Genomic DNA, 11099 nt, shown 5'->3' with positions numbered 1-11099 from the left:
TGTAAGCGCCCATTCTGCGTCTCAGCGTCATCGCGTCTATTCCGATATTGCGATTAATGTATAATGTATTGGGATATGTATGTATAAATGTATCACATATAAGGCTATAATATATGTATATACTCTCTGAGTTCCAGGTAAAATATGGTTTTATAACCAACTATATAATATAGTCAAAACATATAAAAATAATAGCGGATGTCTTGCCAAAGATGTAATTATGCTGAAATACGGTCACACTTATGAACTGTTCCGTTATGAACTAGTTAAAAATAATCTTCTGTTGGTAGAGAGTCATTCGTATGTTCATATACATACATATATGTTTGAACATATACGTAATACGTCTTTGATTAATATTTTGTGGATATAATTGTTCGAAAACTAAAATCAGAAAATTTGGCTTCGTTTAAAAATATAAACTTGTGTGCATTGTAAGGTTGCATGAGATTATTTAAAAGTTTGTTTGCAAATACTGTTATACAGATATACATATTATATATATATATATATAGATATATGTATGTACATATATCCCATGTATCTGCTAAAGGAACACAGTTATAAAATTTCCAATATAATTTAAAACTTCAATTTGTATTGATTTTGGTCAATATTTTTAGTGTTAAGAGAAAAACAAACTTCTCGAAAGCCATTTATTTGTAGTCCTCGAGTTCGATTATTTACATACATATGTATGTATGTAAATACATGTTTCTTACACGGATTACACAAATGGTATCAACCAATAAAAATAACAAGCAAGTGAATTTATTAATCCATAACAAAGAAAACTGAAAATAATTAAACTAAAAAAACTTAAAATTGATTAAAAGTTTATTTGCTCCAAGCTGCAAGGTGTTTACTAACCAACGCGTACTCAAGTATTAAGAAACAAAAACACATTTGAAGGGGAATTATAAACATAGAACATCCGGAAACCATGCTCAGAATATCCAAGTCTTATCCTGTCTGGGGAAAACATATATTGGAGACATATCAATCAAGAAACATTAAGATACCGCAAGAGTGTATAAGATCGAACTCTTTTTAAATCGTTTTTTGAGCCAATTGCTGGATTCTGTTAAATATGCTAATAAGTTATTGAAGCAGTGTTAAATAGGAGCTACAAGTTATAAAATTTTCAACTGCTTGCTTGATCATCATGAAGCTACTAGAAAGTTCTCGTTTTGAGGCCATCAACAATGCACTTTCTATACATACAAGCGGCATCACAATCTTTGGACGTATCGAAAGCTACTCCTGGTATGTACCCGCAACAATTCAGATAAACATTACTTACATATATGTCTATTCAGCAAAATGGTTGCAGCAGACAAGGCTTTATACAAGCGGTTTACGGCTGAAACCCATGGGCACGATCTTCAGGCTCTATCGCCCCCGCAAACACTAGCCGACTTCTCACCTAATTTTTGTCGCAACAACAGCCACTCGGGCGATGAGGGCATCATTTTGTGCGACACTATTTCACGCAAGACTCTGTTTTACTTAATTGCCACTCTAAACGCTTCATTTGAGCCAGACTATGATTTTTCGGATGCGAAGGTAAGGAAATTAGAGTTCTCTCGTTTATTTAATCTGTATAATGTCATATTTCTTCTATATTCTCAGTCACATGAGTTCAGCAAAGAGCCGTCTTTGCAATGGGTCATGAACTCCATTCATTCAAATCTATCAGCATTAGCGGGAGATCAGTATCAAGTCTTGCGCCAGCCGCTGTGGTCTGCCGTTGACGATGAAGTGAACTTATCGGAATGCGACATATATAGCTACAACCCAGATTTAAGTTCTGACCCATTCGGAGAACCTGGTTGTTTGTGGTCTTTCAATTATTTTTTTTATAACAAAAAGCTAAAACGTATTGTATTTTTTACAAGTCGAGCCGTAAAGTATGTTCTAATCTCTCAGGGAGCGCGAATGCAGAGAGCTGATAGCAAAATTGCCTGTTGGGCTGGAAATGCATGCAGATGTATATGACGTCAGGAATTATCTGAAGATAACCATGACCAGCAGGCAGTTCGGCTTTGTAGCTTATGTGCACGCGCTCCTCTACGTTTATAAGACACTGTACATTTTTTATTTCAGCTCCCTTTACGCTGGAGAAACGTCGGACTTTTCAATGGAAGAGGATGTTTATTGAGGAAGTTCAGCACAATTAATGTTTCATCGCCATTTCGTCTTTTCCCAGAACATGTTCATTGATTAATAGATCTTATATATGTATGTACAAAAAGGCAGGGAGCGTTAAAATGTTAAATTTTTGGAACATTAAGTGTACGTTATGCTGGGAGTACGTAACGAAAGCGGAATAATAATGAAAAACAAAAATGTAGAGATTTAAACACTTTATAAATATTAATAATAATACTTTATTCAAAAATAATATAGATAATTTAAAAAGTATTTTTTAGTTTCTGCGGACAAATACTTTCGAATCAATGCCGCAAATTTCATTTCTGGAACAATTTCGAGCTTTTATTTTTTTTTTTGCTAGGTGTTCGCTTCGGTGTTAGCCTTTTTGTCCATCCTTGGCTTATCAAATTTTAGACTTAAAGATGCGTACTGAAAGTAAATATATTTTAACAACTCAAAGTGTGCAGTTTATTTGTTGTATTGTATTGTATTGTATATCCACTATGTCAGTGTTTCGCCAGCTTTTTGTGTTCAAGATGCACGTATCGAGTCAACACACTGCAGAATGAGTAAACACTTGGAAGGCGTTGGTTGCCTTACCTCTGCAATTTTATTGTTTTGTTTCTTCTAATCTAATCCTGATTCGGCAATCTGCTGAATACGGCCAATTTCGAGGATTCTGCTTTAGTTTTCTCGTATCTTCAAAACTGTGCATGCCACAGATTTTCGTTCTTTGCGGAGGCGGACGGGAGCGGGCGAAATTTTGAAATACCCTTGTAACAGTGTGATAACACAGGTGTCTGCATACAAAATTTGGTTGCTCTAGCTCTAATAGTCTTCGAGATCTAGACGCTTATGAAGACGGACAGACAGACAGGCTGCTATACCGACTTTGCCATTGATGCTGATCAAGAATATATAATATACTATGAGGCCGAAAACACTTCCCTCTGGGTGATTCACGAATCCACTTCCACCACAAATCTAATTTACCCCAATACTCTTGTTGAGTACTTGGTATAAAAACATTGAATTAGTGTCCATGAGCGATTTTGTAGGCTGTGACTTTTAAAACTATTAAAAGATTTAACTGCGAAACTTGCTCCAATTGTATGGGAAAGGAGGAGGCAGTTATGATTGTTCCGAGTACTATTCTTTGTACAAAAATGGACAGCTTTTGGCAGCCTTATAGCTCCTTCACGCTCCTCCGTTTTTTTCAAAAGTTGGCATTACAAGTTGAATTTAAAAGCATGCCCAAACAATGTAATATCTTGTTTAGGAAGCATAATTTATGGGCTACATTATTTCTCAATAAAACCAGCGGCTTTTTGAAATTTGGGAGCAGACTAACAAAAAACACAAAACTAAATGCATCACATCGAAAATAAAGCCGGCTTCTACTGCTCCGTGGAATTGCTTTCAATACAATACATTTTCAATTGCATTAAAAAACATTCACTTACTTCTGAGAATATTGGATAGGAACCTTTTTTCAGTAAACTCTCGCCAAAAACGTTAGAAGTTAAAATTTTTTCCACGTTTTTCCAGTCCCGCACCATTGAGAAATTTCGAGACAAACTGAGCTTCTGATAGGTGATCGAGCGATTCATGACATTGTACAGTTCACAATTAGCAGGTGGGGAGCATGAGCAGTTTTTGTTTAGCCAAAATTCATCAATTGAAGAAGACGCAATTTCGAGTGTCCGCTTTAAGACATCTTTAGGAATTCTCTTTGGCGGAAACTTCCCGATCTGGACGTCACGCGATGGTTTACCTCCTGCTTTCTTCATTTTATAAAAGTGAATAAATAGCACAATACAAGAATATGCAGGGCGTTAACATAGCATCAATAAGTTTACATTGATTTGGAACAGTGAATAGTGGAACGCCGAGTTTTTTTTCGTTTCATAGGCCTATGATACCCTATTTAAACAAGGTCTGCGTTATTTCGTTTTTTAAATGCAATTTTTGATGTAAAATAAGCAACATGTTGAGGTTTTCCTGGATATTCTGCTTTTTCGAAATAATTGATGCTTTCTGCACTGCTCTCCACTTTTCTGCCCCTTCTGAGAAGTAAACGGTATTTTATACAGCAAAACGGATTTTAACTGCAACAGATGTGGTGATATTTATTTGACACCATTACCATAGCAATTCAGCTTGTGCCCTTTTTATGGCTAATTTTTTTGTATCTCCATAGAAATTTCACCGGAAAAAATTTGTGGTGAAGGGAGAGGTAGCTCAATACCTTTATATCCTTTATTGCATTAAGACTGTAGGACAGAGAGATATAGTTCGCCCGCAAGGCCTTAAAACTATGTAAAAAACTACGTCTCCGGCTAGACGCTAATAGTGATATATATTGTATATATAGCACATATTGTCCTCTTTCGAGCTCAGTTGCTGTTATTCGAAAAAATTAAATTATTTTTGCGTCTTTTTGGACCCCAGATATTTGGGATGTACGGGAGGAGAACATATATGGTTTTCTTGCTGGGAGGAAGAATGGAATGAATGGAATAAAATGGTTTCAAGTAATAAATACAAATGCACATCAATTCTCTACGTCACACCAAAGACTATACAATACCAAGATGTTGCATGAGGAACATATGCTTTTTCAATTTTCGTTTGACGCTTCACGGTACGGGCGCTTGGGGCTAGTACTTCAATTCTCTTTTACGCTACCTTCGCCTCCGAAATGCTACTCGGCTTCGTCAATGCCTCGGTCTGCGTCGAGTCGGTGTGTCTCGAGAAAAAGAATACAAAAACAAAAGCATGTCAGTGTCTGCGTGCCGAAACCGTAGGGCAGCGTGGTTGCTGATGTCTTTGGCGCGGCACAGTGGGGACTCAGCCGAAATAGTCAAAAAATTGTATGAGTGCTTTAGATAAATTTAATGTACGCATCTAATAGAGAATTTTCCAATCGAATTTTCAAGATAGTTTTAGTTTAGGAGATATAAGCATTCAAAGTTTAACATTTTTTCAGTGTGCAAATATTTATTGAACTCATATTCACTAACTAATTTAGCAAGCTGAGACGGCCAAAGGTCCCACTGTGCCGCTCCAAAGACATCGGCGATCCGCGACCACCGCTTCGACGGTGCTGAGGCTCGAGAGTCCAGAATTATTTCGTTGCTGGTGAAGGCATTGCCGAACAGATGAAACCGATGGGCAGCGGGGTCGCGGTAAAGACGAAGTACAGGCGAAAAGGGAATTGAAACCCCGCGCGCTCCCTCGTGCCTTTTGGGTCCTAATGTTAGGACCCGCCATAGAACAGCTTTTTGGTCGCTCATGCAACATCTTGGTATTGTATAGTCTTTGGTCACACTAGTTCAAAACCTCAAGAATATAAATTGAAATACAAAATTAATGGCGCTATGATTTACTAGCCCTGTTAAAGGCCTGAAGGTTAGGTTAGGTTAGGTTCAGGCGGTAGCCTGGGGGAGTGATGAAACCCTACCAAGCTCACTTGGACCTGTAGAAGGTCCGTTGTGGTGCCGCATGGGCGTGTGCCCCTTCCCAGTGCCTAAAAAACCGTGGAGAAACATGCTGTTGCAAATTAAGGGCAGTCCCATCTTGGGACTTGCCTGCCAAGGCTAAGGCTTGCCTGCCTTGGGGATGAAGACGACTTTGGTGTGAAGCCAGGTTTCCGGGATATATCCATGGGAGAAGATTCCCTCGTATATCCTTTTGAGCCAATTAGTGTCTTTTTGTCCAGCGTGAATCAGTTGGGCAGGGATGATGCCATCTGGTCCCGCGGATTTGTATGGTTTGAAGCTTTTTATTGCCCAGGAAATGTTCTCCTGGCTTAGCAGGTTCATGATAACACTTGAGGCAACGGAGGGAGCCGCGATGTAGTGTGGTCTGTTTTCATCGCAGCCGGGAAAGTGGGTGTTAAGGAGAAGATTTAGCGACTCATTGCTGGACGTTGTCCATGATTGGTCGGCGTTCTTCAGGTAGCCCAAAGTGGGTGTAGTCTTCGAGAGAACTTTGCGCAAGCGCGAGGCTTCCGAGTTGTTCTCAATGTCGCTACAGAACTTACGCCATGAGGCGCGTTTGGCTTTCCTCAGTTCTTTATTGTAAACTGACAGACTGGCCTTGTAATCGGCCCAGTTCTGCTCAGCGTTTTCAGCCTTAGCTTTATTGAAGAGTCTTCGGGAGGCTTTCCGGAGTTCCCTCAGTTTCGGATTCCACCATTCAGGTTTCTTCCGGCCTCTGCTCTTGCTAGAGGGGCAGGATTTATCGAGCGCCTTATTGCAGGCGTCGGTAAATAGTTTAACAAGATGAGTCGTGGCTTCCCTGGCTTCCTGGCTTCCCTCCTCCTCAGGTGGAGTCTCAGGGAGAACACGACAGAGGTGGTCTGAGTACCGAGCCCAGTTTGTCCGCCTAAGGTTCCGAAATTGAGCTGGTCTCGGTAGTGAAAAAGGAGTGCTCTTCCAGGACCCTCCAGGATACGATGTTCCCGTGTAACTCATGAGAGGCAAGTGTGAGGTCCAGGACCTCCTTGCGGTTTTTAATAATGAAGGTGGGATCACTCCCACTATTTAAAAGGACCATCTGAGTGGTCAGTAAATAGTTGAAAAGGTACTCACCCCTTTCGTTGGTGTCAGTGCTTCCCCACTGGCAGTGGTGTGCATTGGCGTCGCACCCTGCGATTAGGCCGGTGTCCTTGGCCTCGCAGTCTGTGATTAGCGCCCTGAGCGCCTGTGGAGGGGGGTCTGGTTGGTCGTGACCCATGTACGTGCAGCAGATTCTCAGTGAGCACCCCTGGCCTTCGAGGATCACTGCTGTTTGGTCTTCATTGCTGAAATTTGGGAGCAAAAATAAGTGCAAATCTCTTTTTGCAAGGATGCAGGTGCGAGTTTTACCTGCGGAGTCAGCTACGTATAGCTTATAGTCAGGAGTCCTCAGACCAGAGACCCTGTTTCCGAGGATCCAGGGCTCCTGAATGAGGACTATGTCGGCTCCACCCTTGGCTAGGTGGAGCAGGAGAGCAGCGCATGCTGCCTTACAATGGTGGAGGTTTATCTGCAGGAGTATCAGTGACATTCCTGAGGTTCACCTCCACCATTGTCCTGTCGTGGTCGCTCTCCGAAGAGTCCAGCTCCTCCGCAACCCCGATGTGCTTGAGATCCCTAGTGAGATCGCTCACGTCTGACACGTAACCATCTAGGATGTCATCCGACACCACTGATGCCACGTCTGGCACCGCAGGCTTGATCTCCATACTAGGGATCTCCGGGGGCTCCAGGTCTGGCTCGACCATCGGTTGCATGCCTTTGGAGTCGGACTTGTACGGTACTACGACTACCTTCTTGTAGCCGTAGTCCACAGCGCCCTCCGTGTCATGGAGAAGTCTGACCGACTCCTCGTTCAGGACGAGGATGATTTGGCGCCTCTGCCCGTTGCTCTCCTCTACCTTGGCCACCTTCCAATCGGCTGTGGGAAGGTGGGGGTTGCAGACCTGCAGAATCCGGAGAATCTTATCCGGCTCTGCAGGCTTCGCCGAGACCCACGCTCTGGCCCTCGGCTTGCTGGGGATGTCCTCCCACTTCACGATCGCCAGCTGGGCTCCTGGGTAGACCTCCTTGAGCGACGCTACCGCCTTCGCGTAGAGGGCCGCCGAGCGAGCATCTTGGCTGGCGATGGCTTTCACCCTGCCTTGGTGCCACCCGGCGTCCTCACACTTGGGCGGAGGTCCTCCATTCTCCTCCAACTCCTGGAGGAAACGGTCTTGGAGCTCGTTTTCCACGAGGTGCCACTTGTCCCTAGGGATCTGCCCGTCTTTAGAGCCCCTGTCTAGGACTCCAATCAGGGTTTTTCCCCTCGCCACCTCGGCAAACGAGCGGTTGCTCAGTGTCTTCGTCCTCTTGGCCTGTTGGACTTGTGTGGCGGTGTCCTCCGCCGAGAGTTGCCGCTTGCTTGGGGCCTTGGCTGTGGCCTTGCCAGCTTTGGCCTGAAAGGGCTAAAGAAAACCGCTCCTTAGTCCGATTACCCTGACCTTTCCGTACTGCCCGACGTTTGCTACAAACCGAATAGTATTTTTAGGCGTAAAATGCGAAACTTATATTTAATCAAACGGCTGCACCTCAGCCGTTTATCCATAGATTTTGACAAACGGCAAACGACGCCAAATTAATGTACCTATGCTAAAAAAATACCCAAGGAAAAAATGTATTTCGACTTTTCCCAAGTTTTGAAAAACCAGCCTCTTCAAGCGTGCCAGTCTTACGACTCGTAACGGGAAAGGGTACTTTGGTATCTGGCTGGAGAGTCCTCGAAGGCCGATCCTACTCAGATACCAATCCGAGCTCAGTGAAATCTGTGGAGGATATAGAGAAGTTTATAAAGACCCTATCGAAGGATTTACGCATCGGGCTCACCCTCGAGAGCTTAGAAGTGGTTAAAACCACTCTAGTGGAACAGAGACCTATTTGTCTTCAAAGAAAAAAGCTCAAGGAGTTCTTTAAGATTGCCAAAAAAGCGAACGAAGAGATTATCGAGGAATACAAAACCCGACGCACGACTAAACTCGTTGAGGAACTTCTGCTCCTGATTTCCAAGCCGGCCACCATACACAGTCAACTCAAGGTGGATGACAGACAGCGGGCTTCTGCCATAACAGCACTAGTAGAAGCTCATTTGCCAGGAAGCAACGAGGTCACTAATGACGAAAAGCATCAGCACCTAGCTGCCGAGGAACAACAGCCACCGGCAGATCTGTTAGCCTCTAAGAAAATCCACTGGCCTATAGACTCCTTCGCGGGCATAACAGCACCTGGTCGGAATAATACCAACCATGATGCATGTGAACAACGACCAACCCCATGGCTTTCCGTTATATACTCGGCATGTCTAAGTACATTCAATTTCCCTATCCAATGGAGAACCTCGCGAGTTGTCTTCCTCCCAAAGCCAGGAAAGTGCTTTGTTAGTCCCAAGGACTACAGACCTACTAGTTATGGATCTACACGTCCGGAATGAGGTAGGCGGACTGATGTCAACTAACCAGCATGCTTACGCCAAAGGGAAATCGGTGGAGCCGCCACTGCACTCGATAGTAGCTACCAGCGAAAACGTCTTTAACATTGAAAAATATGAACTAGAGTGTCTCCGAAGCATTTATTGGATCGCCTTGAAGCGATCAGCACACACCCAGCAATAAAGCTTTGGATAAAAAGTCTAAAGATAAAAAAGGCACACAGAGGCAAACCTCAGGGTTGAGTCCTGGTGAGTAACCCCTGTGGAATCTGGTGGTCGACGACCTTATCAAGAGATTTGAAAGGAAGGGTCCAAGGAAGCTCCACTCAGACAGATATGTGATTGGGTGGACGAAGTAGGACTCAGTATCAACGCGCACCAGCCGGACCTCATCCTCATTTCCAAGAGGTATAAGGTACCAATATGACTGCAGGAAAGGCAGTACAGCACCACAACGCCACAGGGATACGGGCATTGTTCAATTGGAACAGGCAGGGACATGACCAGATCTACATGAACCACCACTTGCCTCGAGGTCAATACGATCTCATCTTTGGGACCCGAAGACTGGAACAAGGGAAGGGAACTGAGCCCTTCTAAGATGAACGGAGTAGAAGTGGGCCAGTACAGACCCTGAGATAAGGCTGTCGTATAAGTTACCGGACCGATGTAGCATATTCAAGGCGGAAGTTTTCGCTATCAGAGAAGCGGAGGTCGCTCAGCATCTTATCTTCCCTTAGATCGATATGTTGGAGCAATATCTAAGATACCAGATCTTCCGTAATGTGGGCATGTTTGTTTCAGGAATCAAACATGAGAACAGGTCATAGATCTGGAATCATTTTAGTATGTCCCCATCAAACTTTGAAGTGCTGATGCGTGGAAGCTGCACGACATCATTGGTTTCTCATAAATTATGAATTGGACTTCTTATGCTTGAGTCCAAAGAGTTCATAACGTCTCGTCTGGCTAGCCTTCTTCAACTAAATCATCGGCACTCGCCCGTTTCGATATCTTGGTAATCGCTCAGCTCGGATAAGCCTCTGGAATTCGTCATACAGTCTCAGGACAGTAGCTATAGGTCTTTATTCACGGCGGTTGTTACAAAGGTCATCATTAGCACCATGACTACCATACGCATTACGATATTAATGCTGCTGGATGGGATGTACCGAATGTACCGATGTACCTTCAATTTTATAGATCTCAGCTAATCGACATGCCGATAGGCGCTGGTCTATTTTTGTAATAGGCAATCCGGCATTCAGAGGTTTGGACAAACGGCTACAGCTTAACCGTTTATCCATAGATTTTTACAAACGATACCTTAAATGAAGCATAATTAATGTATCTATACAAGAAAAATAGTAAAACGCAAGACAAAATTTATTTCTAGTTTTCCCGAGCTTTCAAATTCAGAATTTTGGAAAAAATACAGCAAAAAATTATCATTTTGAATTTGAAATCTTAATACTGCCCAGACAGTGAGTTGAATCTACAAAACGTTTGGGTTATATTTATAGCTGTATCTTTCAGCTTTCGGAATCGTTAAGTTCAGTACAGCCGTATGTAAGATAATTAAGTAATGTAAAAAAAGGACCCCAACCTCTGAAAAAAACTTTACAAAAAATACCAAACAAACGAAACGTCCAAGAAATTTAATGGAGACACGTAAAATTTGAAGACAATCCAGCAGATACAGCATCAAGGGTCTTTAAAATCTGATGGATGTTTCATTATTTAAGTGTTAGTTTTATGAGAAATTATATCCAAACGAAGTTTTTTGGATATTCTGATTAAGATAATGTCTAAAGCGACAGCCTACAAAGTGTGTCAAATCTGCTAGATATCGACAAAATATAGCAGAACAAATAATGGGAAATTTTCCAAAACATAAATACATAAATCTGATGATCATCAGGTGTTCAAAGAATAGTAGTCAAAAATGGTATAAGGGATAC

General features: G+C 42.6%; 2 protein-coding genes across 3 annotated transcripts; one reads left to right on the top strand and one right to left on the bottom strand.

The window, feature by feature from the left end:
* The first annotated feature begins 344 nt into the window (after positions 1 to 344).
* Positions 345 to 2424, top strand: LOC108161331 (repressor of RNA polymerase III transcription MAF1 homolog). Of its 2 annotated transcripts, XM_017295569.2 has the most exons (5): positions 345 to 434; positions 852 to 1266; positions 1320 to 1566; positions 1633 to 1910; positions 2107 to 2424. In XM_017295569.2, exons 2-5 carry the CDS (start codon positions 1166 to 1168, stop codon positions 2159 to 2161), a joined length of 681 nt encoding a protein of 226 aa, XP_017151058.1. In that variant the 5' UTR covers positions 345 to 434; positions 852 to 1165; the 3' UTR covers positions 2162 to 2424. The 2 variants fall into 2 exon arrangements, with proteins under 2 accessions (XP_017151058.1, XP_033248964.1); XM_033393073.1 differs by lacking the exon at positions 345 to 434 and having other exon boundaries at positions 539 to 1266.
* On the bottom strand, positions 2375 to 3972 carry LOC108161338. The gene is made up of 2 exons (XM_017295577.2): positions 3618 to 3972; positions 2375 to 2583 (listed from the first exon to the last, which is right to left on the bottom strand). Exons 1-2 carry the CDS (start codon positions 3942 to 3944, stop codon positions 2512 to 2514), a joined length of 399 nt encoding a protein of 132 aa, XP_017151066.1. The 5' UTR covers positions 3945 to 3972; the 3' UTR covers positions 2375 to 2511.
* Between the last annotated feature and the right edge of the window lie 7127 nt (positions 3973 to 11099).

Source organism: Drosophila miranda, chromosome 4 (assembly GCF_003369915.1).
Source record: "Drosophila miranda strain MSH22 chromosome 4, D.miranda_PacBio2.1, whole genome shotgun sequence".
Taxonomy (NCBI): Eukaryota; Metazoa; Arthropoda; class Insecta; order Diptera; family Drosophilidae; genus Drosophila; species Drosophila miranda.
The sequence above is the reverse complement of the archived record's forward strand: the minus strand, read 5'-3'. Positions and strand labels throughout refer to the sequence as shown.

Excerpts from the sequence above, each read along its gene's own strand:
- LOC108161338 (XM_017295577.2), bottom strand. The coding sequence starts at position 3,944 with ATGAAGAAAGCAGGAGGTAAACCATCGCGTGACGTCCAGATCGGGAAG. Across the intron at positions 2,584-3,617 it reads CCTATCCAATATTCTCAGAA|TACGCATCTTTAAGTCTAAA; the intron begins GTAAGTGAATGT and ends ATTTACTTTCAG.
- LOC108161331 (XM_017295569.2), top strand. The coding sequence starts at position 1,166 with ATGAAGCTACTAGAAAGTTCTCGTTTTGAGGCCATCAACAATGCACTT. Across the intron at positions 1,267-1,319 it reads CGTATCGAAAGCTACTCCTG|CAAAATGGTTGCAGCAGACA; the intron begins GTATGTACCCGC and ends ATGTCTATTCAG. Across the intron at positions 1,911-2,106 it reads TTTACAAGTCGAGCCGTAAA|CTCCCTTTACGCTGGAGAAA; the intron begins GTATGTTCTAAT and ends TTTTTATTTCAG.